At 41.9% G+C, this 27,755-nt stretch overlaps 1 protein-coding gene across 1 annotated transcript in view; it reads right to left on the bottom strand.

Moving 5' to 3' along the window:
• Positions 1-3,016: 3,016 nt before the first annotated feature.
• kif26ba (kinesin family member 26Ba) overlaps positions 3,017-27,755 on the bottom strand; it is a 77,201-nt gene continuing 52,462 nt past the window's right edge. Inside the window, exons 8-27 of the mRNA XM_041043486.1 lie at positions 25,857-26,002; positions 25,449-25,565; positions 24,228-24,414; positions 22,767-22,956; positions 19,405-19,576; positions 18,280-18,618; positions 17,997-18,167; positions 17,265-17,403; positions 16,768-17,044; positions 16,561-16,662; positions 16,212-16,339; positions 15,204-15,383; positions 14,722-15,038; positions 12,942-14,528; positions 12,451-12,683; positions 12,112-12,261; positions 11,756-11,970; positions 9,004-9,269; positions 7,604-7,754; positions 3,017-6,667 (exon numbers count right to left, since the gene is read on the bottom strand). Coding sequence (XP_040899420.1) covers positions 6,519-6,667; positions 7,604-7,754; positions 9,004-9,269; positions 11,756-11,970; positions 12,112-12,261; positions 12,451-12,683; positions 12,942-14,528; positions 14,722-15,038; positions 15,204-15,383; positions 16,212-16,339; positions 16,561-16,662; positions 16,768-17,044; positions 17,265-17,403; positions 17,997-18,167; positions 18,280-18,618; positions 19,405-19,576; positions 22,767-22,956; positions 24,228-24,414; positions 25,449-25,565; positions 25,857-26,002 — 5,216 coding nt within the window. The 3' untranslated portion in view covers positions 3,017-6,518. The remainder of the gene's footprint in view (positions 6,668-7,603; positions 7,755-9,003; positions 9,270-11,755; positions 11,971-12,111; positions 12,262-12,450; positions 12,684-12,941; positions 14,529-14,721; positions 15,039-15,203; positions 15,384-16,211; positions 16,340-16,560; positions 16,663-16,767; positions 17,045-17,264; positions 17,404-17,996; positions 18,168-18,279; positions 18,619-19,404; positions 19,577-22,766; positions 22,957-24,227; positions 24,415-25,448; positions 25,566-25,856; positions 26,003-27,755) is intronic.

Here is a 27,755-nt window from a genome sequence, read left to right as displayed (position 1 = left end):
CTCTCACTGCACCACTTCATCTCTAAGCTTTTTACTCTCCCCTTCCTATCATTTCTCACTTCCTCGCCCCCCCCCCCCCCCCCCCTTTATCTTCACATATCTCCTCTCCATTCTTATTGTGCCTTTACATAAATCCAATCTGTAATCGAAGTGTACCTCCACCACCAAAATTGAAGACATGAAAGAGGAACCTCACTCCTCCTCAAATTGATCGACAGGCTGCACTAAATCAGAGTTTTCTAATTCTGATCAAGGCTTCTTAACATCAGTAATGTTGTTGTAAAGTATTTGTAATCATCAAGTTACTTGTTAACTTAATTACAAATCAATAGTTAACAGTACTTTGTATTTTATCCTCTCTTCTCTCTGCTGCTGGTTCTTCATACAGAGACATTCTGCTGTTTGAAGATGTAATAACAGCCAGAGACGGTAGATCTTATCTCGCGTATCATTTCTCAATGATTGTCCTGCATTTCATGGCTCGCTGATAAGGAGCTAGTGTAGATATTACCATATATTTATGATCTTCTCCTAGAATGAAAAGGCAAGGCAAACCATATCTCACTATTAACCCTGTGTCTCCGTTATGACCTCATCACCTCTCTGTCTTTCTTTTATCTTTGATTAGGCTTCTTCATAATCAGAGCAGGCTGTGAAAGGACTGTTGAGCAGAACAGAAACTGCCACTTTTACACAGCTATTTTAATACATTTAAAACTTTACCGTGAGCCCTTTGCAGTAAGGTCGAGCCTTGTTAGTGGCATGGCTCTTGCAGTGGCAATGTCAGTCGATGCACCACTTTGCTCCAGCCTGGATGGATTGCCATGAAATTGAATGCAAATATTTATATATTTATTTATATTCTTGGTCTATATAGAAGTACACTGTGTTCAGCCATCTTTCTTCCTTTCACATCCATACAGACACCTGAATACAAATGGCTATTTTAAGTAGTTTGAAAGGGAAACTATTAAGAAGCATTACTTGAATAAATCAAGATAAGACAAAGGCTAAATGGACCAATTATCAAATTAGCATCCAATCTCAGGAGTAACAACAACAGGGAGTACTTGACTTTAGCAAGGAAATTAGTCCCTCTATCCTGGGTAGAAAAATTAAACGCTTTCACTTGCCTGAGGTAAACGATTTAGCAGACAGGTGAGATCAGAATGGAGAGCAGTAGCCCATTTGGCGAGCGATGATTGCACTTTATTTGTTAAAAATTAGCCAGGAGATAATTCTCTTGCTTGTCTTATTTTCCAAATTAAATGTTTTTTTTTGTCTCCACAAATTTCAGGAATTCACTTGTTTCCCCATTTTGTCCTGCCTAACTTCACCCTATTTTATTTCTCTTGCACTACTTCAGCTCTTCCACGCCTCATCTCTCTTCTCCCACTCTTCTAAACTGTAATCCTTTCCTCCTGTTCTCTCTCTTTTCCTTGCAGTTCCCTTTTTGCTACCTTTATTGTCCTCTGTCCTCATCTTTTCTCTCCCTCTTTCTGCCATTCCTTCCTTCTCCTTCTTCCTGTTCCCTGCTGTGCGTGGGTGATCAAAGCAGGCTCAACAGGGCAATATGTCACCCAGAAAGCTGCCTCCGGGGTAGTAAAGGTACACACACACACACACACACATAAATACATACAGTGGAAACTAAATTATATCTATTATAAGAAGGGAATACAATCTACCACTTTCCCTTTAGACAGCATATGTAGAGTCCTGACACAGATATATGTTAACAATTTGTTTTTTAAAGGACAAAGACAGACAGACAAATGACATCTCCTCTTACATCCTGGTGAAGAAAGAGAAAATCACAATACAATGCCCTGTCTTGCTGACATTGGTATTTGGAAGTGATACTTTTTCCCATCTCCTTCACCACCACCCATATCCGTTGTGTATATCCATTGTGCTTGGTCGAGGAATTGAGCCGGTGACTCTCCGATCTCCAGGTGGTCCAAAGTCCAAAGCTGCACTCTTGACTTGCTGCGCCACGGCCACCCCCTTGTTATTGGCCAATAAGCATACCGTGCGTTGTGGTTTAATAGCAGCAGTCCTTGCGAGAGAGTTGGGGTTGTTTTTGCATGAATATGTAATTTTAGAAGGAAACTTTTAAAATATTCCCATGACAAGTGAGAAAGTGACATGTGACAGATATCTCAATTGTTAGCATCCGTCACAAGATAACAGTTTCCAGGGAAAGTCAGCTGGTTGCAGTGGAAATAGTTTCTCTGGGCTGATGAGACTTTTCTCAGGGTGATGGGGTTACACCAGGTCTGGCAGGAATACCTGCATCATTACACAGAAATTCCCTGAGGAAACAAATAAACCATTGAAGCTTTGCAGTGATGAACAGTAGACTGCCTGACAGTGGCATACCTGCATCATCCCAAAAAAAGCAAGTGACTGTAGTTAGTGTGTATTATGTGCTGCACAAATGAATCAAAAAATGCTGTCATCTTGTGTCCATTTGGCTGCTGTACCTGCTCACAGGAACCTCAAAACAACTGCTGATGTGGAAATAACATGAGACGTGGCTTAAAACTACCTTTCAATATCTTGTTCAAAGTTAGTCATTAAAATGTGGAGCACCTCATTAAGAATTGCTGCATCTGGCATATTTCACATGCCAGCAGAAGTTGTTTGGTTGGCAAATAGGGAACCGAGCAAAGAGCCTGCACATTCTGCAGTAAGCGGTTTAGAGCAGGTGGGGATGATTAGCAGCTTGGATATACTGGGAGATTTTCTCAGTTTTGTTTATGTGCATTAAACATCCAAATGCAGAGGAATAATGGAATAATGGAGCCATCCTTTGACTGCGTGCCAGTTTTATGTCAGGGACATCTTTTTCATTTTTGACATGTCTGAGTCATAATGCATAATGTGGGCCTTTCATTGGGATTGGGACAGACCACATGCCAGATGTCTGGCCAGTGCTTTGTTGTTGACTGTTCTGTGCTGACTGAATGAAGAGTCAGATGTCAAACTCTTTCAATACATTCCTTTATTTACATCCCTCCATCTTGCTCTTCCATAAACACAAAGTGTCAGACCGCATTTGTCAAAAACAGTGAATCTGCAGAGGACAGTATGATCGCAGTCTTGAATCATGGAAACAACGCACACCCAGTGAGAAGCTTGCACCTCATATTCACTCACTTGCACTGACCATGTGTTGTAAACTGGGGAGATTGGCACTTTGAGCAGACATGAACAAACTGGTTTCTTTAGAAAAATTCCAACAACTGACCCTGAACCTGCTACCGATCAAATCTGTTTTTTGGAAAATGTGGTCTGACCCAGACTTTAACACACAATACACTATAAAAGATGCCATGTGTCAGATTTCCAGATAACACATTATAATTCTTGAACGCTCCTGAAAAATATGTAACAGCACATACATCATTTTGTTCATTACTGACTGTATGCTATTGTTTTGTTTTTGTTTTTTTTGTTCTGAAACCTGACATAACAGGTTTTTGAACACCTCGCTTTTTAGCGTGGTTGCCTCTGATGAAAAAGGAACCCCTATTCCTGAAAAGTCCACCAAAACCAAAGTTGTTTTTCTCAGTTATTGCTAGAATTATAAAGCGCTACCATGGTACATTTGGCAGTGACACATCGAGAAAGAAACCTCACACATAGCATTTTAAACGGGAAACAGGCCATTTAGTTCTACCAGAGGGTTGGGGTTCCCAAAACATCCGTTGCTAATTACACAAGGCTGTAGTTAATACTGTAGAACATACTGGCATTTCACTTAAAACAACACAGCTGTTTTCATGCTAAAACATTCTCTTTTTTCACATATGAAAAAATTAGCCATCAATTTTGAAGTTGTGCTCAATATTTAGTCGACCGAAATTCCTGTTGTGCTGGAATCACATAACTACTCTGGAAGTGGAAGTTTTAGGAAACCCAAACCCATTAAAAACCCCAACAGGAACAGCAGGAGCAAATGAAATCAACTGAAAATATATAAAATAAAGATGAGCGCATATATGCTATGTGTACAGTATATATATTTATATATGACATGGGCTCAGCAAAGTATGTACAGTTATTTTTCTTTTTCTTAAATGCATAGTAACTTTTTAAGATCATAAGGTGTAAATAAATAAGAACGTTAATAAGTGACTCTTGCTCTCCTGAGCTCAAATAAATAAAACTTCATTCATGACTTGCACAGAGAACTGGGAGATAAAAAAAAGGAAAGGAGTGGAGACATCACAGGAGTAAAAGATAAAAACTGAGCTTGTTCTGTTAGAATAAAGATAAATTTAGCTCCAAGCTTTTTGACAAATCATACCAACATCACAGCATTTCCTCTCCTGTGAAGTCTGTTCCTTCTTTTACCTCTCAGACTACAAACAGGATCTCCCAGAATGCTCTCTGCTTCGCAGGCAAAGGGCATTCAGAGGAGAGGGTGGAGGATGTTGACAACAATAGACAGCGATGTAGAAGAAGCATTCGAAGGGTATTGTTCTGTATTTCAGAGGGAAACAGGCTCTTTCATATATTTATATTTGTACAAACATTTAGATCATAAACATCTCAAGCACCATAGATAATAATATTAACAAATTTTAAGTGTTGCTATCCGTCCAAAAAAAAAATGGAACCAGGCAGAGATCTATGCCTCTTAATTTGGTCATCGTCCTTTTCCTTCGTTAGTTTCATTCCTTTATATATTTTTATAGTTGTTCATTTATAATGTCTTGACACAGCACAAGAGCTATTTAAGTAGGCGATTTGTACCAATAATTGTAGTCCAAAGGAACTACTAATTTCACTACTTTGTTCCAATAATATAGGCCTTAAAGAAATTAAATTTTAACACTGTATATCAATGGGCTTTTCCTGTACCTGCGTCTTCCTCATAATTTACTCTTAAACATCTCTTTATACCTATTTCCATGATCCTGCTATCATACATAGTCTCTACATGGTCCCATTACACTCAAATAAAAAAGGATACCTTATTATAAAACACACACATTGACGAATCATTCAGTTTCTTTTAGGATAGAGCAGAACAACACAGATACAAATAACAGACAGTCCGCCTGTCAGTCAGACAGTCTATGGATGTACTTAACACTGGATCAGAGAAAAGCATTTTCATTTCCACTCGTGACACGTGACTCAGACGCTTCATTGCTTTGTGAACATGAAAAAGCCATCACAACTGTATCAGGGAGAATATATGGTACGTATGCCCCAGAGGGTCAAAATTCAAATGTGCTCTGTTTGCGAGTGAAGACAATGGTTAAAAAACAACACCACAAAAACCCTCGCATTTAGTGTTTTTTTTTTTCTGTGTTTAAACACACATTACTCTGTGTCCCGGAAAAATTATGTATGTTTTTTTAAATACATTTTTTGGTCCTTGCAACAGATTTGTTGTTTTAAAAAGAACTGGGTGTTGGTCTTCACATCCTGTAGGTCTTCTTTTAAGTTTTTGTGGTTAGGGATCTAAACATCTTAAATTTAGTCTCATCTCTCATCAGTGTACCAAATACAATTCAAACATACATATTAGTATTCTCATAATATAGTGAAACACTGACCCACAGTAAAACATTACATTTAATAATGGCTATAAATTCAAAGATTTTCCAAGGACACTGATCTTTGTGTTTTGTTTTTTTGTTTTGTTTTTTCTATGCTAGCACCATACTTACTGCATGTACACATATTGAGAGAGAAAGAGAATTGGTCTTGGTATTGTTGAAATGTTCGCAAGGCACTTATCTAAATCATTTTCTTTGTCCTACTGGCTTTCTCTTGGTCAGTCTCAACTGCACAACAATACCAGGCCATTCTGTAGTGAGCACTCTGTATTTACAGTCAAAGGCTCTCAACTGCGTGTACTCTAAAAAGTGCTTTTCCAAAATGATGGGACATGAGAATTTTTTTCTTCTCTTCTCCTTCACTTCCCCTTCATCCTTCTCTGTTTAAAAAAAAGAATGGCAGTTTTTGTCCCTCTCTCTTCTCCGTTCCTCTCCATACATTCCTAAATGTTCGACTGAGCCTAAGAGGTTTCTCAGCGATCCAATTATTTCGGTTCTCTGGAAAAATGTGGTCACTCGCTCACCTCTGATGTTTCTCTTCAGACGCTGAACCATCTGTCTGCCCCTTTTTGGGCAGCCATATGTATTGGATTCTAAGTAGCTTGTCCATTAGATGCTGTTTCTGAGGTTGTTTACAAGCCCCACTGCAAAAATCTACAAGCTCATCTGTCTGTTGGCCTGTTAGATATCTCCATTCCTTTCATCCCTCCATCTCTCCATCCATCTGTCCTTCAGCCAACTTACACCTGGAGATATAAGGATGACAGACTCAATGAAGTAGGTGGACAGTCCATCCCTGTATCCCTCCTTCCATCTATCCAGTCATCCAATGAGATGTATTTATTTAGGAGATATTTTCTAAATGTGTTTGATTAATCAACAATAGAGTCCAGCTCTGTGTCTACCCCTCCGCCCCCCTCTTTCCTTCTCTCCCTCTGTCTATCGATGTCTTGACGACACGTCGAAGCAGGTGATCATCATGAGATGGGCTTTGCAGAAGTTGACTCTGGTCTCCAGTTTGTCCGTCACTGTCTCCAGAGCTTCCAAATACTCCAGTGAGTCCACTTCGTAGACCTGCTGAAGCTCAACTGGATATTGGACAGACGAGCAGAGAAGAACAACAAGTCACAACTTGCTATAACGCTGTTGCATGTACTTAATTCATCAATCAAAAAGGCAGGCGGGTGATACTCTATATCTTTCTTACTGTCAACAAATCCCATGAAAAAAAGACAACAACAACAATCAATTGATACAAAATAGTTTTGTATTTGTAGTCAAAGTCAGAGGCAGCTTGCTCCTCTTGCTCCTCTGTGTCACAGGCCTCTACTGAAACTTCATTCAGCCACACCGTCGCACTGGCTTATTTATCCCTTTACTATAGTTACTATATAGTTTATTTTGAATGAATCCACTATACACCGTCCTGCTGCTGTAAATATTCAGTTTGCAACAGTCCACAGCTGAAAATTATTTCCAGCAAATGCACTATTTACTCCCATTTGAGTAACATCTAAAAACTACAGTACCCAGCTATTTTAGGAAATTAATGAGCCTTTTTGAAAATGAAGCTATGTATTTGTGGCCCATTTTACAAGATTTACATCTTAAGAGGAAGTTGAAAAGTACAGGTGCAGACTAATGGATTGTTCCTTTTTGGTTTCGATGACAGTGTAAAAATATATAGAATAACACTGACTTTATCCACAGGTGACCACTGATTTATCTGGCAGATATAACTGCCATTACAGTCAGAATACAAAGAGTCCTCTTGAATATCAACATCAGGCTGATAACAATTTGCAAAAAATATTAGAGACAAATTTTTCTTTCTTTTTTTCTTTACTTACAAAAAATCATCTTCTACCCGCTGAGAACCACTGGTGCAGAACACACAATGAGACACTTCTTTGGACTCAAACACACACCCCACAATCACACCATGACAGGTGATGTCACCTTGTTTCTCTCATTCACACACACACACATACACACACGTCCTGATGTGTCAGTGCTACACTCACACTCAGTGGTCCATTTGTGTGGCTCCAGCATCAGGTACTGTTTGGTTTGTTCCAGTTCTTTCTTCAGACACTGGTACTTGGCTCTGACTTCACTGATTCGCTGCTGGCGGTGCTCCAACAGACGAAGCTTGGCACTGATGTACACCACCTCCTGACACACAGAGACAGGACAGATATGGATTTTACTCACCGTTATTTATCCACAGAAGTGTGTTGTGAAACACAAGTGCCTCCCTTTCAGCAGGAGCCTGCTTAACATTCGCGCAGTTACAAAGGTTCACACCTCATCGACTCCCTGTGTGACCGCAGCCGAGTACATTCGGACACTGAGCAGCTTCACTGGAGCAGTCGGGGGTTAAGTGGCTTCTTAAGGCAGCTCCGGGGAAAATCTATATTTCATGCTTTTGTCTCTCTCCCTCCTTCACAAAGCTCACAGTCCTCCCTCTTCTGAATACATAAAGGTTTAAGAGTGGAGATAAAAAAAAACTGCTATATGCATTCATTTGCAACAGTTTCGTGGGTTTGTACCAGTCTGTATTCTGCAAAGTCTTGGGAATTCAGAGAGTGTGGATTTTTCAAAAATGCTCACTGTTCACACAGAGCGTAGTGCTAATGTTGATTCATTCATTTTGTGAAAATCCTTACTGTTGTATTTTTAAAACTTGTTGGTTTTTCTGAAGTCTCTTTCCTCACTGATGCATACAGTAGCTCACATCCCTTCGCTTCCTGCTATGTCTCTTTTCTTCTCCAGCTTCCTCCTCTTGTTCTTGTCTAGCAGCACTGTCAAACAGAACACTTACTGCTTTTTAATGCGTCCCACTACTGTTATTCATCAAATCAGTTTCACTGACATCAAGTGCAATGTGCCACCTAGCCTCTGGGTCTCCTTTTCTGCTCTTCTGCTCTCTACCTTCTTTAATTCTCTCCCATTCTTCATTCTCCCTCACCCTACCACCATACTGTATATCCTTACACATTGTCTCATTTCCTGTTCTCTTTATTCCATCACCATTTTTTTTCATTTTCTGTTGCTGCTATCAGTATTAACATTTTTGTGTACTGACAACATGCACCTTTGCTATAGAGCAGAGGTGTCCAAACTGTTCCACAAAGGGCCATGTGGCTGCAGGTTTTTGTTACAACCGATCAAGAGCACACAGTTTGACCAATCAACTGTCTGAAGACTGAGATCAGTTGATTAAACGAGTCAAGTCTGGTGTGCTGCTGCTTGGTTGGAACAAAAACCTGCAGCCACACGGCCCTTTGTGGAACAGTTTGACACCTCTGATATCGAGACTCACTCCTGTACACTTTGGAAAGTGATTACAAAGATATGTTTTCCGATGCAGCTTTGCCAATAATACTACTTGTCCCTCACCCTCCTCCTTTCTCCCTCTCACCTTGCTCCCTCCCTTGTCCCTCCTCTTCTGCAGTCGCTCGACATCATCTATCTCGTACACCTTGATCTCAAAGGTTTCTGTCGTTGCGGTCGTGCCTCTGAGGTTTGAGGGAGCTGGGGGTCCCAGTGGGCCATCTACCCAGCAGGCACCTGGGCTGGAGGAGGACGAAGAAGAGGAAGTGATGGCCTGTTTGGAGGAGCGATGAGAGGGCGAGGAGGAGGAAGAGTCCAAGGTCAGTGCTGGGATCAGACGGCGACGTTGGAGGCCTGAAAGGACAGATAAGATGAAGATAACAAAAGAAGAGTGTCACACACCAGCAGATGTTATCACAAAATGTTTCCAGGCACTGAAACACAGTTTGATGGTATATACTGTAGCCCTCCCTTATTTATTCACTGAGAAGCATGAATTATCCTCTATGTTCAATGCTTATACTGGTTTATTGGTACACATAAAAAAAAATCTATAGAATCTATAAAAAACCTTCATCTGACCAGACACCAGTTTTAACCATAAATATGTACAGTACACCATGCAGACTGCTGTAGCATGGCTTAGCTTAATGCTCAGTTGGCTTTAATTGCTACCACTGAATTATATTTCTGGATCATGGAGATATTCTGCTCAAATAATTGGCAGAACAAAAACTTTCTTTATTGCCAAAAATATTACAACTTTTAGTATATACCATTAAAGTAGCAGTAGTGGAAGTAGGCTCATTAGCTTTCTCTCTGAGAGTTAAACATGAAAACTGCTACTACTCTTGCATCTGTCCATTCACAATAATAATGGAAGAAAATTGTTGGTTGCCTGGCAATTTCACGGCAACGACAAGGCTCCACAAAGTCACTGTGCCCAGCCAAGAAACAGTCTGGCACATAAACACTTCTACAGTTACAACAACCTGAGGTTCTTGCATTTCAGTTTTTGCATGGATTAAACAAATGAGATATAACGTGTTAACTACTGAGTTTCAGAGGTGCTGGTTGGCAGAGAGGCCGAACAGAGGGAATAAAAGAAAAGCATTGAGTGATTGAAAAAGCAGAAAGAGAATGAGAAACAGATAATGGAGTGTGAAGCGAGATAAAAAGTTTAGTCTCTGTTCATGAAGCTCAGAGATAAGAGCAGCAGGTCACTCTCTAATCTGCCCACTATGCTCGGATGAACACACACACACTCATACGGGCACACACACGCTTTGCATAGAAATTGCCAGCCATGTAGACAGGAATGAGAGTTATCAGATTCACAGGAAACCGAAAGATGAGGTGTGTGAGAGGGAGAGAGAGGAGAAAGGGGTGATTTTAATAAGGTTGCGCTTGTCTTTTGGTCTCAGAGCGGTACAGAAAGGTCAAGCAGAGACATTTGTATTTCATTACATAGTAGGAAGCAGCATATAAGGGGGACAGAGAAAAGAATGAGGGTCTGCAGGGAGGAGAAGGTGCAAGGGGAGGGAGTTGGACGAAGATGAAAAAAAGATCAGGACAGGTAGAGCCATGGAGGAAAAAATGAGAAAGAGCGCGTGAATCTAATCTAATGGAAATCAAGCACAAAGAGAGACTCAGCTGGAGATGTGATTAACATTTCGGTCGCACTAACATTGTCACACATCGCTTCAGTCTGTGGCACAACTGTCCTCTCTTCCTCTTGCTATTTATATTCTGTCTGTCTGAATGTGAGACTGAATTGTTGTATCTATCCTGGACACAGCCTCCATTACTATCTTCACCTCCATGCACAACAAGCGCAGGCAGTCCTTTCTGTCTTGTTTCTTTCTTTGTGTCTTTTTGTGACAGTTTGGCAGTGAATGCTCTCTTTGAAGCACAGGATCAGCTGTGGTTAAAGTAAAATGAGAGTAAATCCAGACTTTGCGCTGCACGGCAGGAGGTGAGGTTACATCCTACACGCATGGGTGAAAAGGGTTATTCCAATTTAAATCAATCAGAGACACACCAGGAAGAGCTGCCTCTGTCCAATCTGGTTTTATGCACATATCCATCCTTGTGGTTAACCAGTAAAGTGTAAATTGGAGGCCACATTAGCAGGCTCTCTGTGTGGTGTTCTGGTGAATATATATTCATTACAGCCCACACCAGCAGATTCCCTTTACCATTTCACAGATGGGTGGTCAGGGTCACCTTTCCTACCTGGCTCCTTCTGCAACCACAGCTTTCCTCACGTTTCCTTCACCTGCCCATTGCTTTCTCACTGTGCTTCCTAACTGATGGATTTTCTTGATAACACACTGTCTTGCTCTCTTTCTATCAGTGATCATTGGTTTTCATTTCTTTTTTTAAAGCTTTGGAAGTCTTCTGATTACATTTTGTAATGGCTGAGCTTGTCATGGTCAAGTGCTGAGCATGGGTCTTTAAAAAGAGAGCATACTGATAAGCAAAAAAAAAAGTCATCTTTGCATTTGGCTTTTATATTGTCCATTCATTCATCAGTTCATTATTCATTCACAAATGCCAACTATACATGCAGTTTTCATGTGAGTTCAAATTTTCACTTTATGTTCTTGTTACATGCTTGTAGAGTGTTTGCAGTTTCAGATGTAATTTCGATCATTCATATAGCTTTGTCATATTTAAATTCAGATGTTTCTCTGTAGCTCAGTTAATCAAGGCAAATGAGACAGAGCAAACTGCCTGCAAACAGTGATAACCCAATGCCTCGGGGCTGTCACCCTCTATCATAATTCTATCCAGTTAAGTGAAAATATCATTAAAGCAAAACTTAGAAAAGACGTGACCTGTGCTGCTCCTGCTCTTCTTGCTGCTCTTGGAGCTCCGTCTGGAGGAGTTGGTAGCTGTGCTGTGTTCACTGAGGGAGTCCTGAGCAGAGGAGGTGCTTCCCGTGTTCTCGCTGCTGTCTCTCAGCATGCTCTCATAGCCACTGCTGCCTCCGCTGTGGTAAAACAAGGCTGTCTTCCCCATGGCCGGGGGGAGCTCGCCACTCAGTACACTGCTGTTAGAGTCAAAAATAATATCTCATTTAATGGTATGTCCAAAAATGAAATGTTTTTTTTTTAAGCAGCACCAGAAATATTGGGAGAAAATTTCTAACTTTACCTACACATTTTGTTTCTCAATGAACTTGAGTGGTTACCTGTTGTCACTGGCATGGCCACTGCTGCATCTGTGTGGTTTTCGGGGAGCTGTGATCTTGCTGTAAGGAGAGGGCAATGTTTGGACCACTGCTGCTCTCTCCTCTCCCAGGCCACCTCCACCACCACCACTACCACCACTTCCCCCTCCACTGAGAAATCAAGGAAAAAGCAATCAGGATTTATTGTAAAGTGAATTTAAACCATAAATTGATTATTTTATTATTTTATTGTGAATAACACAATAATGGTAAGAGCTAGAAACTGCCACTTGCACATCATATAAACTGTTATTTTGCACTTCCTGAAATATAAAGTGAAATAAAGTAAAATTGACTAGCCTTGCCCCTCCAACCCCTCTTTCCTCCCCAGGATCTGTGCCTGGTCCCTGGGCATGACTCCTGGAACGGGAGCCTGCACTTCCCTGGAGGAGCTCTGAGATTCGACCGTTGACAGCCCGGAGAGGCAGCTTGGCTGCCAAGCTTCCCCCCCGACTGCGGCTCAGAGACTGGGTAGACCAGGATCCCGGGGAAGGCCCCTGCTGCTGCAGAGGGCCCTGGACTGAGCTCTGAGGCTGAGGAAACAGATAATTTACTTAGTTGGATGGCAGGAGAAACCGCGACCATGTTTGAGTTACCTGCAGTGAGTTATTGGTGAATGTGTTCTGTGTTTCTTCTTGTGCATAACTGAAAGTGCACAAGGTCTCTGAGTTGTTGCTTAATACTAGTCATCACATGGTTCAACTAGTTTTGTCTGATGAGCCTAAGCATGTACTTTATAGGTGCTGAAATGGGTGAAAGTGTGTTAATTGACTGTAAAGAAGAATTCTTACTTTTCCATTAGGAGGAAGGCTGGAGCTGCGGTTGGCTGTTTGGCTTAAAGACTTGGTAGAGAAGCTCAGAGTCTTGGTGCTGGAGGCCGACAGACTCCTGGCTTTGGGACTACTGGTCATCAGCAGCTTACTGACAGCTGAGATCTTTGACTGGCCACTGGCTTTGGCTGGTGACTGTGGGGCGCTGCTCGGACCGGTACTGCCACTGAAACTGGAGCTGGTTGTGTTTGAAGTAGAGGATACTGAGCCAGCACGGATGAGACTGCGCCCAGTGCGAGGCATGGTGCTGTCCCCCCTCACTCCTCCTCCTCCCCCTCTTAAACTCTCGCCCCTCTCCAGGGAAAAGCAGTCGTAGTGGTGAGAACCACTATGGGAGCTGTGCACCCGACCCAGAGAGTTGGTTCTGTTTGCAAGCTGTTCCAACTTGGCACTGAAAAGTCTACTGCTGTCTATGCTGGAGCCTCGTTGTCTGGTGACACCAGTGAGGCCACATCCAGATATCCCTGTATCCTCTGCTGAGCTGCCCATCAGTGAGACTTCATGACTGGGTTGGTGGAGAGGACTGGCTGCCCTGTTGCGCTGATCAAGGCTTGACTTACGCACTGGTGGCAGAGGTGGGATCCCCCCCTTTTTGTGGGAGAAAAAACCCTGTTTTCCAGTTGATCCCCGACGGTCAAGTGTAGCACGGGGACTGCAGGGAGTTGAAGTGGTGACGCCAAGATTACGGTACTCAGTTCCATTATCTAAGCCATCATGTCGGTTGAGACGGTGCCAGCCGCGGGGAAGACTGGCAGTACGGTGGATATCTGGGCTGTACATACTCATCAGGCACTCTCCCTGGGCAATAACAGTGACCATCTCACAGCCATCCACCACTCTCTTAAAGGAATCTGGAGAGGATACAACCTCACCACCTGAACTAGAGCTGCCATGATCCACACCAGCCTGACTCTTTGAATGGTCTGCCTCCCTTTTCTCTGGCTTTGCTTCACACACAAGCTCCCTGGACTTCCCCTCCTCCATGCCACGCTTCAACCAGGGGTCTTCAAAGCTCATCTCACTGGAAATAGAGGCTAAAAGTGGTGCATTAAATTTGCCTGTGTCTTTCATTAAGCTAGACTTGGTAGGTGACGAGAGGATGGTTGGTTCCTGGATCACCATGGGTTTGATTGGCACACATGGGTGGGCACTTATTGTAGTCTTGAAAGGGGAGAGGTTACAAGGTCCTGCCAGAATCTGAATGTTAGTTTTAGCCATGGAGGGAGGCAGTTTCCTCAGCCTGTCTTTGGTTGGAGTTCCTTTATCACTCCCATTGTCTTGCAGCACCACCTCTCCTTCCAGACTCCCTCTTCTCAGGCTGCCACAGCTTTCATAACCTCCCAGCCCCTCGACTCCAAAGCTCTGGTTGGGTTCAGGATCAGCTAGGGCCTCCCCTTGCTGGCTCTGGGACTGGCTGAAGCTGTGGAGAGACTGGTCAGCTTCACTGCCCATGCTCAGATCACTCATCCAAGAGGAGATGGGTGAACCACAGTTAGACATCACTGTCGCAAAAGCTTCACCTTCTATCCGCAGTTTGGCCATTGCCACCTGCAATAGAGAGCAGTACAGATATCAGATATGATATCTCGCATATCATCAGACAAAGATATAAGATTTAAGACTGGGCTGCTTGTTTAAATTTTATTACATCTGTCTTATTTGTCCAAAAGCTTTTTTTAGAACGCACACCCACATATGAAATGATCTGAATTATTTTAAATGCAAAGTCAGTCAAACTAACCTCTGCCATGGCAACAACCTCTGTAACCCCTGAGGTTGCTCCCGGACCTGCAGGCATGTGATAACCCTCCACAGCTGCATCCTCAGCAGTACCGCTGATGATGCTAATGGGTTGAGAGCCTGAAGGGAGGGCGGTGACAGTGCCGCATTCGCTATTGAAGCTGATGATGCTTGTCGGATGACAGGTCAGGCCCTGAGTCTCCATGAGAGCTGCAATGTCAAGGTCCTCCTCAGCTCCAGAAGCTACAGTGTACACCAGTTCATCCTCCCCAAGTGAGTGAGGTCCAACCATTCCTACAGATACTGCTGGTCGTGAGGCTGCAGGTAGGTAGGTAAGAGAAAAGAGATTTCTTATTTGTTGTTTTTGGTACTTAAGTATGTTTATCATCATAATTCTGAGGGTTTGAATAAGACTCATGACTTATTTTGCATCTCACCACCTCTTTCCTTGTGTAAAAATAGCTGTGCTTTACTGCAACTCACCATCCCTGTGCGTGTCCATGGGTATTGGTGGGACGTCATCATCACAGAGTGTCTCAGCTGAGCCCAGGCTGGCAGACAAAGACGGAGTTGGCTCTCGGACTTGTGGGCTCATGCCCACAGGAGAAGTCCTGGACAGCAGGGACTCTGTAGAGGAACGGCCACTGTCTGCAGCCAAACTGTCTGCCGAATCAGAAACACATTTGGCGTCGTAATTAATTTTGTTTTCCAAGAGCAGAATACGTGCACCCACTGGTGCACTGACAAATTTAAGAAATTGGCATCAGACTATGATGCCAATATCACACCACTGGTTATTTATGCAGCTAAACGGTGTTGTGCTCAGTATGTGTCTATGACTTTAATATGTCTTAAGATAGTTATGTAGACTCTGTTACTGCCTTGTAAAGGTGTTGGTATAAAATAACAACACCTGCAGAAAAATCAAACCATTCAATAGGAATATTCTAAATATATATTATAGAATTGATGCAGATATGAATATCCCTCTGTACTCAGTGCAGAAATGGTCTTGGATGTTGTCAGAGTTAGACAAAAAATCAGTCACATTCTACCACAGTTGCTTATTATCTATCTCTATCCAGACAGATACAACATTAAATGAAAAGAGCAAATCTACACAGCAGTTTAAAGAACTGTCTCATTTTTTTAACGAAGAAACACAATATGCCCAGAAAGATAACCATGAAATGTTTTAGTGTCTGGTCCTCTAAAACACTATACAACAAACAATGTAACAGTAATGTAAACAATACAGGGTGGGTGGATATGATGGACGGATGCCTGTAATGGACTGGAACTAAAAGCACTATTTGGCCCTTAAATCTAGTTTTCAAAACAGAATGTATATTCAAAGTGGGGAAATTGAGACTGAAAAATATGAGCTTAGGAAAGGAAAGAGCAAAAATGGACAAGTAGAAATAAATAAAAGTCAAATTTTAAAAATGCATTCCAAGGTTTTCAGTATAAACACAGTTCTAAAATACATACTGTCAGAGGTCAAAGCGTCAGTGGCCTGGCCATCTTGAGCCAGAGTGTGTGAGGACAGAGGGGGCGTCGCAGGCATCACGCCCTTCTGGGTGTACACTTTACACCGCTGGGATGGGGAGGATGGAGGCCTGAAGAAGAAACCGAGAATCAGACATTATGGAGCATTAGCCAACATGTAACTCCTTTATCATACAGGTTGATTCAGTAATAACATCAGCAAGTACATCAGTAAGAAATGTCTGTATTTATATTTCAAGGTTTTCTAGACAACTTTGAAATTTGTTTTGCATTAAAACTAAATTACAGTCAGTGTTATTGCCCATTCATAGCGCATGCATGTGTAGGCCACCTGTAGTCTGAGGTTTTGGTCAGGCTGGCGATGCCGAGGCGTGGTGATCCCAGTGGACGAGCCTTCCCCTCAGCATTACTGCCCACATTCAGGCTCTCACAGCTGTAAAGGAGACAGAAAACAAAGGAGACATCAAGTCAGCCGAAATCAAATAGCAACATTTGCAAGAAAAGTGATCTACCTAAATACAGCAACACCTGTCCTCACCTATCATGTAGGCGGGAACCCTTAACTCTGTGCAGTGGGTTAGAGGTGATGCTGCTGCTTCCTGTTACACTCCTAGTACTAGTAACTATAGAGGAACCAGAAGTCTGAGCCAGACTGTGGATCATTGTCTGGGCCAACTCTGCCTCCTCCACCACCTCCTTGATCTCCTGCAGCTGCTGGTCATTGGTCCTCCTCCTGGAGGCTGCTGCTGCTGCTGCTGCTGCTGCTGCTGAGGAGAAAGAGACCTGACCAGCACCTCCTACAATACATGCAGAGCCTGGAGATGTTGGACAGAACAGAGATTTATGAAGTGGGGACCAAACAGTCAGTTGCAAGATCAATGACAATAGAAATGTGATTGATCTGAATTATAAACCTACATTTAGAAGCCTTTAAATCCAATTTTTGGTCACAAATTATTTGGGTTTCTTAAGTATACAACACTGGGATACAATATTAATATACAGCATATGTATTAAAGGAATTAAAGCTTTTACCTGTTTTGGCTTCTGTATCCAACAGAGCAGCAGAACCAGGAGCAGCAGGACCTGAGGCTTGGGCAACTAAAGATGGACATGGCTCTTGTTTGGCACCTTGTTTGCTTGCTGGAACCTCCTCAAAGGGGAATTTTGCCACCTGAACAAAGGGGCATATTGATGGATGAAAAAGGGAAAGGCTTTGTTCTTCATATGAGCATACTGTACTTCAATAAGACTGCGGTCAGAGGAAACACTTTCCAGGTAACTCACTTTTATTTCAAAATAAGAGCACACTGTTATCCAAGAGAAAGTCTTGGATAACAGTGTGTGGATGAGAATAAACAAAGCCACTTGAGCTGCTCACAACATAAAAAGCTACATTAGTGACATGTAAGGAACAGGGTCCTGTACAAACAGCTGAACAATAATAAGGTAATGCCTTTTCAAATGCATTATTTTGTAAGACAAGTGAAAGCAAATGCTTCTTGAAATGGACAGAAAATTGCCACAGTAAACTCAAGTGGTGACAGCAAGTAAATGTGTAGCTCAGATACATGCAGAAAATCTTAAGCAGATCCAGACAAAACATTTTTACATTTGAATAAAGTGTTCAACTCGTCAAACAACCTGTCAAACATTCAATATACCATAAAATACAGATTCCATTACACGAACAGAACAATGTGTCTTCTAGCTGTAATTTTTCTGTGAATAATAACAACAAAAAAAGGGACAGAAAACTGTACTTACCTCCTCGCTTCCATCAATGCAGTCGAGTCTCTCCTGCAGCTCAGCAAAGGTGTTGCACTTGAGACACTCAGCTCCTTCCTCTGGGACGGGGGCCAACGGCTGCCCAAGTAGTGACTGAGAGGGCTGGGGCAGGGGCTGAGAGGGGCCACTGGGCTGGTCCTCTTGCTGTGACTGAAGCAGTTCAAGCAGAAATCACACAGAAGTTAGTAGGTTGTCTAATGTTTCTTCACAATAAATATACTTCTGATTATCTGAACTCTTAAGTTAAAATGATTTTAGATACCTTGTTCTGGGTTCCAGCTGCCTGACTCTGACTTTGTGTTTGATGCTGCTCTGACGTTTTTCCTCGAAGCAAAGCAGGAATAATTGGTACGAATTCCGGTGGTCCCTCGTTGTCTGTCAGCTCTCTATCTGACACCGCAGCCCCATTCGGGCCTACGTAGATCACTGTGTCACATGACTGCTCGCTGCTCGAATACTCGTCAGGGTCGCTGGACAGTCGCAGCAATGGAAGGTCAGAGTCGGTGTCACCACGGTGATGGAAAGGACGCAGATGGGTCGGACGACGCATACGGCCCTCTTCGCAGGAGCTCTCTCCTCCAGAGGAGCTGGAGGTGTATTGCTGCAGAGAGATTTGATGACAGGGGAAGTGGAGGCAGAGAGGGATGGTGAGAAAAAATATTCCCTTTTTAGATTTGCAGAGCCTTTAATTGACAGTTCACTCTGAAGAGAGACAGGAAAGATGGAGAAAAGGATGACATCAATGCAGATCCTTGACCAGATGAACCCAAGTGACCCACCAGATTTAAGGTAAGAACTTTAATGTACTTGAATTTAATTTAATATTTTATTCAATTATTCCTATTTCTTTCAAAGGCTGGCAATTTAAAAAATCTCATGACTTCAGTTTCTTCTACCTGGAACTTTATTTTTAGAGCTCTGTAGCCCTCACTTGACCCTCTTTTCTTCTGCTGAACAATTTTGAAGTGAGCATAAGAAGTGCAAGGTGAGAGAGAGTGTCAGCAACACTTTGGGCAAATGGTTTTGATGAAAAAAGGGAATGAGGTGATAAAATGCATGGTGTTTTGAAATCAACACAAATGCGTCATCATTTAAATTAATTTTAACTTGTAGTTGGTCATGCAAAGCCTTTCATATAAGCCCCAGAAATAAAACCTTATGCAATGCAATGTCAAGCTCATGAGCAGGACGGGATGTTTCATTGTAAGACATGAACGCTGATTAGCAGCAGAGCAAGTGAGTTATGTGTCCATCTGTCTAAGGTATATTACCAGTGGCTGCAGCTGTGTTTATCTTGAACTCAGCATGCCCAAAGTTTTAGTTTCATGAAATTAAGAGAAATTATCGCCTGACTTTAATTAAGCATCAAGGTTTGATTAAAACTCACCACAGTGACTTTAGTTTTCTTCTTTTTCATGCGGAGGACGCGGGAAGCAATCTGGATGGTGGAAAGGGTTTCTGAGAAATCTCTGGGTGAGGCAGAGATGTGAGCAATCATGGTGGTCCGGCAGTTCATGTTGCCTAGCGACTCTCTTAGCAACATGGTCAGCTTGCTGTCCCTGGTAACGCACATACACTGAGATGTGAGCACTAAAGACAGGTTGGAAACGCACACAGTTACTCAAACGTGACAAAATCGGTCGATTTTCCAACCGACGCCCACATACATCTGACATTTGATGAAGGATTACTAATAGCTTGTTTTGGCCAGAAGACAGGAAGGACAGTATGGTAATAGGCTTTGTTGTAAAGAACACTAAACCAACATATTCATATAAATGAAGCTAAAAGACTCAAAACGCAAAGTTAATGGTAACTATTGATTAAGTTTATTGATTAATGTCGCTAAAACACATGAAAGGTTGCTGTTCCAGACTAAAGCTCATAAAGTCTAAAAAGAGGCACTCTGGATATTACGCAGTCTAATATTGGGAGATGATCTATCTCCCAGAGAGATTATACCAGCAGATGGGAGAGGAAAACTAGGCTGTGTGTTTAAGAAAAGACTTTCTCCTGGGTGGGCTACTGCAATCATTCATAGCCCTTTGTGTATATGTGTTTGTGTGCGTTTGCGTGCATGTGTGTGTGTGTGTGTGTGTGTGAGAGAGAGCATGCACGCTGGGGCCTGCAGGCTGACAGTGAGTACAGCTCCTTTGTGGCCCAATACCTCATGCTGCTGTCCCCCTTTTCTAAAAACACAGCCTGCAGGCATGTCTCACACATGTGTACATTCACATGTGCACAAACACACACATACACAAAGTATATACACACTCCTATCTTGACCTCCTCTTTCTCATCGATGCTCTCTTCCTCTTCTCTCTCTTCTTCTTTCTCACTTTGCTGCCTCAGGCTTCAACAAACCCTCTTCTCTCCCTCTCGATATATCTCTATCTCTCTACATCTCTCCCTGAGATTAATGTAGGTAAATTCATGACTCATGAAGTATTCATTTGCATGTTAATTCAAGTGCTGAGGATGCTGGATTAGATCTTACATTTCAGCCTGTGCTAGATTTATTACCAGAGTTCTACCAGGGAGGGCTAGTGTATGTAACATGATGCTCTCTATTAAAGCTGGTCTATTATGAATGCAGCTTCTGAATTCCTAGATCACCATCGCCAAAGGGAGCTAATATTAAGGAGCGAACGTGATGCAGCCACAATGGGAAACATGACGGTCACTCACAGATTGGTGCTTATGTATGACTGAACAACTATTGCTAATATCAAGGACTGCAACTGTGAGACTGGATATTGGCTTACAGACAAACTGCCTGTGTCCCTGGAGTGTGTTGAATGACAGAGAGACATCAATCAAGTAATGTTTGGGGCTTTATGACTGAAGGCGTACTTTGCCAGGAGAGAGAGATGGCAAACCAGATGGATAGTGGTCTGATTTTGGATGAGGAGCTGTACCGCGTCCCCTGATGAGAGGGTTGATATTGTGTGAATATGTGAAGAGCCTTTAAATCTACATGAGTATGTTGTGGCTGAAACATGGGTCTTGCAGGACTGTTAGCATTTTGGGATCACGCTAAGATGCTTACATTCTTGCAAGAGCCATGGTGTTGATTTTGTTGTGACAGACAACTGTCTGCCTCTTTGGGAAGCTTCAGTAGATCCAAGACAGTGTCTAAAACTCTACAGATCAAATGGCATACAGTCATTGATTACCCAGCAACAGAACTGCAGTGCAGGACTGGGATTATGAGAACAGGATGAGACCTTGCTCCAAGAGTATTGAAGTAGTGAACAACTAGGAGACAAGCTCAGCATTTAATTGTGATGAAATGAACTTTAACTGTCTAATATTGTTTTGCTTTCTAGGGATGTTAAAGTCGGTCCATAACTGTGGTCCTGACTTAGATATCTTAAAACTACTGAATTGATGGCCATATAATTCTGTGCCAACATTTATCATCCCCAGAGGCTGAATCCAAAAGATTCTGATGATCCCATGGCTTTTTCTCTTGTGCCAGCCATGAGGTTGACATATATGTTTTTTGATGAAATTTTGGTACATTTTGTACATTCATGGTCCCCTCAAGAAGGATTGTAATAACCAGAGTGATCCTCAAAATTTAAATTTGTCCAGTAATTTGTTTTTTGAACAAATACCCGCATATACCTGACATACCCATAATCCTTAGCTGTCCACTGTATAGTGCTTTTTTTTTTTTTTTTTTTTTTTAGCTACTTTTAGCATGCTAACTCACTAAACTAAAATGGTTAACTTCCAGTGCTAACTACCGGTACCTTCAAATCCTAGGAAGAAGATCTAATGGCCAACTGCTGGTGAAAAACACTAACAGCGATTTTGTTAAGTAAAAACTATTAGCTAGTCTTAAATATCCTGCTGACTATAACCCTGCAGTATCACACTCCACCAGCTTTCAACAGTCTCCATTTACTTTCATATTAGCTTAGTTATGCCCCATTGCCTTTGTTCAGTCACTTGTGATTCTGTGGCGACTATTATGTTACAGATTTGCACTCAGTTCTTGGATCTACTGAAGCATCAACTATAAAACTGCTCAAATCCCCTCACAGTCTGACAACAGTCTGAGTCACCAGTGCCAAACCAGACTCAGCACAGCTTTGCTTACAGCTTCAGTGTTGGGTTGCAGGTTGTTTTGCAATGTAAATGCAAAAGCTGGTGATTAAATTAACCCAGCAAGGAGCACAGAGCTACACAGCCTTAAGGAGAGTGGCAGAGCAAAGAGGAAGGAGGAAAGAAAAGAGGAATTAAATGAGAGAAAGGTAGAATGAGGACATTTATAGTTTGGTCCATATACTGTACATACTGTGTACTGCCTGGGCATGCTAAACATTACTAGAGCAATTGTAATTTTTGTCTCCACTACATGTATTTTTTATTTTCTACCCTCTTCACTGTTTACCTTTGTCTTCAGTCTCCATCTGTATCCTCTCTCCATCGCTCCCCTCTCTCTCTCCTTTGCTCTCCTTGCCAGTCAGTTAACCAGCAAAATGAATGTGATGAATATGTAACAGCAGCTGTTGTTGTTTATAACATTAAGTCTCCCAAAACCTAAAGCTACTTAACAGATCTGATCTGTCTGCTTTTCGTTCCTCTTCTCCTCCAGCTCCAAAACATCCTGCTTTCCTCCTCAATCTGCCCTTCAATCCTCTCCACAGGTCTGTTGCCAAATTGGGCCTCTCATATTGTCTTCTCTGATTTCTGCTCCTCTCCTCTGTCACACACATACATCTGCACGCACCACCTTACTTGTATGGGATGTGTTTGCTTCCGTTGACCAGGGCCAGGATCACATTGCCGAGGGCAGATAAAGAAAGGCACAGCGGGGCCGAGCTGGGTGAAGAGTTCTCCCTGCTCTTCCCACCTCCTCCTCCCCCAAGTACTTTGACATCACAGCTGCCCAGGTCCAGCAGATGGAGGCGACTGCGACCTCCAGACACTGGCAAAGTGAAAAAATGGGAGGAGGAAAGACAGAGGATGGCAAACAGGTAAGTGTATAAGTCAAGTCAAGCAAACATTCAAATTAAGAAAGATATTCATCTTTCAGTCTTGAATCTCTGTAATGACCATTCAGAAAATTTACTTTTCTGTAACAATCTTGTTTAACTTTTAAAGGTGCTCAATATAAAGGTCACAATTGCACACAATTGCTATTTCAAGCATCAATACTTAAATATAGATTTGAAATATGCCTGAAATATGTATGCATTAACACTATAGTATGCTGTATATATACTCTATAGTACTGTAGCAAGTCAGCAATCTATCATCAAATAACAGTGTCTGCAGTAGTAAGTTCATCCAAACAGTGAATGTAGCCCTCAGTATAGACATCTGTATAATCTCCTGAATTAATCATAAGAATGTGTGCCAACATTAGTAAAGGTTGCCGCTGGAGTTGTTTGTCTGAATTCTGTAGCAACCTACTGGGAATCCTTGTTTTCTAAAGGTTAAGACTGTTAAAAATTGTAATTACAGTGTGTGAGCAGCCATGGCTGAAGACATGTTGTAGAAACAGTGCCTGTTCCCACATTAGTTTGTTTATGTCATCCTTAAACATCCACATTGCCAGTGTGTGATATCTCTGTGTGTGAGAGTACCAGCACACGTGTAAATGCACTGAAACTAATTATCTATGATATCTATCTATCTATATCTATTTTCGTCAGACTTCTGTCACAGTCTCTATTTGTCAAACATACAGTCACACACAAAGAAACCCACACTACGCTTGCATTATCACCTGTTTATTTATATAGACATGAGTGGCACTGATATGACTGTGAATTAATCTAAACAAAGAGTCTGTACAGGGATCACACAGTCTGTGATAGGTATGCCAACAACTCTGTCAAGAATTCTGATGGTTAAGCTCCCTGTTTATCCGTAGTGACTACAGATAAATAGATTGATCTGTCTATCATTATTGTTTACACACACTCTTTGTTTTTGTCCTGTGTGCGGTGAAGCAATATATTAATAGCAACAGCATGTTTGTGTCTGCCTTTATCCTGCTACAATTATTAGGTGGACTCACAGGAGGCACTGAGTGATATGATAACAATTGTGTAGTATCTGCAGTAGACATACAGTAACTGTAATAGTTAACTGTTGTTATTAACAATTATTGTTAATAATTACATTAGAAAAAGTGTCATCAGTAATAACAGTAATGAGAGTGATAACGGTATTGGAGCAAACAGTACTTACTCCCTCCTTTTCCTGTCTTTTCCATGCGATACTGGTATATGTGTAATGTAAACAGCATGTGTGAGTTCCTATGTTCTTCTTCGGTGGTGTTGGGGCGTTGGCTGCTGTGGCGAGCTGCTATGGCTGCATCGAGAAACCAGGCTGCCTTCTCAGGAGTTGGAGCACGCAGTTCAGATTGGTTCTGGAGCTGGAAAATTTAGGGGGAAAAATAGTGTGAATATTGGTTGGACTTTTATAGACATGAAAAGGAAGCAACAGTGAGCCAGAGAGGAGGGAAGGTACCACTTCATCTTAGCTGGGGGGTTTACCTACCATGAAGTGTCCAAACTCTGATATTATGTACTATGAGGACTGATTGGTATATTCTAATAAAGAATTTGCCTGCAGGTATGGGAGATGGAGTTGGAGGGAAGCAGAGATGAGTAAGAGAGAGGGAGAGCAAGCGAGAGAGTGTATGTGTGTGTGTATATCTTTGTGTGTGGATATCATTACTGATGAGATTATGTCAGATTAGTTAAGGATTACACAGATGTGCTTGTATCAGACCCTGTAATCCTATAAACATATAACTGCAACCCCCCCCCAACACACACACACACACACAAGCTCACCTTCTGTCACACTTTTGGCGCTCTTCTACATACACACACACCAGTGTCGAGTGTCAAGTGGTTACTACCTTTAACTGAATGATGATGATTGTAATAATTCTGATGGTGATTAGATTTAATGTCGTGTTAGCAGCCTTTTGTCATCTGAATCTTGCTCATCAAAGTGGATTGTTTAGCAATCAGTAAATTCTAAATAATTCAAAAATGACACTGTTTTGGAGAGTTTGAGTCATTGACGTTAATCATTGTCTTCAAGGTTTTTGCACTTGACACTGTTTTTCTTTGATTCTGTGTTTTTAGTATTTTAATAAATGCCTCATGAATTTATGGATAAAACAATTCTAATACCATACTAAACCACTTATTCTGTATCTGCTGCTGCATGTGTGTGCACGTGTGTGTGTGCACGCATGTGTGAAAGCGCGCACACACATCCAGTAGCTAAGACAGAGAACTGCCTGAGGCTAAAAAGACAAAGGTAAAGCATATTGATACAGGGCATGAGGCTGTTCATACACACACTCACAGAATTTAATCTTCTTCAGCCACATTACATAAATGAATACGACTGCAAATGTATTTAAATGAATGCGTGTTTGTGTGTATTTACCTGCATGCCACAGATGGGGTCCTCACATAGATACACTCCAGGTGACTGTCCATCCTGTAAGCTGCCTGTAGCCACTTCAGACAGCAAGTCCTTAAGGTTTTCCTCTTTTCCCCAGACCTACACACACACACACACACACACATTAGTTGACTTGCAGTAGTCAAAATCTTTTCCTAAACTGATCTATGGCTAAATGTGGTCAGCCCAATCTTAGGAAGGAAGAGTCAATCTTTACTTACAGCATTACACACTGTAGCGTCACTACACTGGTAGCCCTACAGCTGCTGCCACTACTTCTTTGAAAAGAGACTGTCAGTAGTCTCCTTTCTTTATTGTCTGTGTCAGTAATGGCACCTGTTTAACTCTGCCGGGAACACTTCAGATTGAAGTCTCATCAGTAGCACTAACCTCGACTGCAGAGACACGAACAGAGAAGCGTGCTCCGGTTTTCTCCTTTCTCTCATTGATGAGTTTAAACAACCAGGAGATGGCACAGGGGATTATACCCAGAGTCTGAAGAGAGTCATCGCGGCCGATCATTGTGTAGGATTTACCTGGAGGGAGACAGACGGAAAGACAAAATGGGGCAAGGGTGAAATTAATCAAAAAGAAAATCATCAAAAAAGACTCACAGGAAAAAAAGGAACTTTGTATGAACAGATGTTTCTGTGTGTGAAATGTATGTGTTTGAACATGCATGTGCATGTGGAGCATCCAGATCTGTCCCTTTGAGTCACAAGATGATGATAACCCCCCAAGACACACACACACACACACACACACACCTGCTCTGACTGTCAGGAGTTGGAGATCAAACACACTTCAACACAAAGCCATATGTCACACCTAACAATCATAGCGACATGAACACTTATGCAAAACCAGAGGACTTCAAAAGCCTGACTCCTGTGATGCAGGGTAGAGAGATGTGTGTGATTTGTTCTGAGGCAGGGATGGAGGGGAGGTTGTCAGCTACACTGTAATTTTACATTGTTCTCCCTCAGTGTTTCGTGGAGCGTCTAGACCTACTGTCAAAACAAAGACGCATTTCATAATTTGTCACAAAAACATTCTAAAAACTAGACGTGAAACAGTAAACACGTTCAACAAAAAGAGTGGTATTTGGTCAGAAAAGGTTTATACCATTATAGTAGTGTTTATATCTTGCTGAAACCTTGTAACATTCTCTAAAGCACAGTGCCCACATTGTTCTGCACAGAGCCTTAAAATTCTGTGAAAGAAATGTGAAAGAACACATAACGTGGCAATCAGCTATATTAAAAGAACTTGTTTAAAGCAACACTGGATCGTTTACTTTGATCTAACTGCTTTACCGGTTGATTTCTTTTTATTTAACGAATCAGATCAGACTCTCTCAGTCATAATGGCTCTATGTAGTATCACTAGCACAACCGCAGAGCACTTGAACAACCCTCCTCTTCTTTTATCCTTTCAGGCCTGTGTGTAAGTGCGAGTCTTAAATTACACATCTTTGTGAGTATATGTGTAGTTCGACAGTGTTTCTTTCTCTTCTAACTACCACAGGCTGTCAAGAAATGGTCAGCTAGCTGACTGCTCCACCGACTAACATCACACTGCAACATAGTGATTCTACGCTACAGGCAGTAAAGCAGTGAGTGTGTGTCCGTGTCTGTGTAGTTGATGTATATTCCCAGTAATTGGTCTCTTTAAGCAGAGCTGCCAATGCTGTCAGAGAGAAAGTGATCGAAGTAAGACAGTGTGAGAGAACAAGGCAGCACTGTATCATGTGTTCAAAGACGTGCACACATGAGCTTACAGATACACACAAACACACACACACGCTCATCATTACTAAAAGATGATCCAATAATCCAATAACCGATAACAGAATCCATCAGACGTGACTTAAAGCCAGACGATTCAATTACATTCCTAAAGTTCAACCATTTATTTCAGTGTCATTTGGACTTTTATTTAATTTTCCTATTCAATGAAAAACTTGTTACTCTTTGTGAAAGTGTGCGTATGTGTGTACATGAGTAGACTTGTCTGTGTCTGAGTCTCACATATGTGTCTACAGCCAAGGGCCACAGAGCCAAAGATAAATGCTCATGTGTTACTTTCCCCATTTTAATTAGAAAAAAAAAAGGTAATGGCGTTATAATGCAGTCTCATTAAGATCCATGGCCTTAGGTGAGCTATATCACAAAGAATTATCTCATCTGCTGCTACAGAAGCAGCCATTTTAACTGAAACCAGCAAGGTCAGGATCATTCCATAGCATTAATATAACAGTAAAATTGATTGAAAGAGCAAACTGTCTTT

This window comes from Toxotes jaculatrix, chromosome 1 (genome assembly GCF_017976425.1).
Source record: "Toxotes jaculatrix isolate fToxJac2 chromosome 1, fToxJac2.pri, whole genome shotgun sequence".
Taxonomy (NCBI): domain Eukaryota; kingdom Metazoa; phylum Chordata; class Actinopteri; family Toxotidae; genus Toxotes; species Toxotes jaculatrix.
Note: the sequence above shows the minus strand (reverse complement) of the source record. Positions and strands in the feature narration are given on the sequence as shown.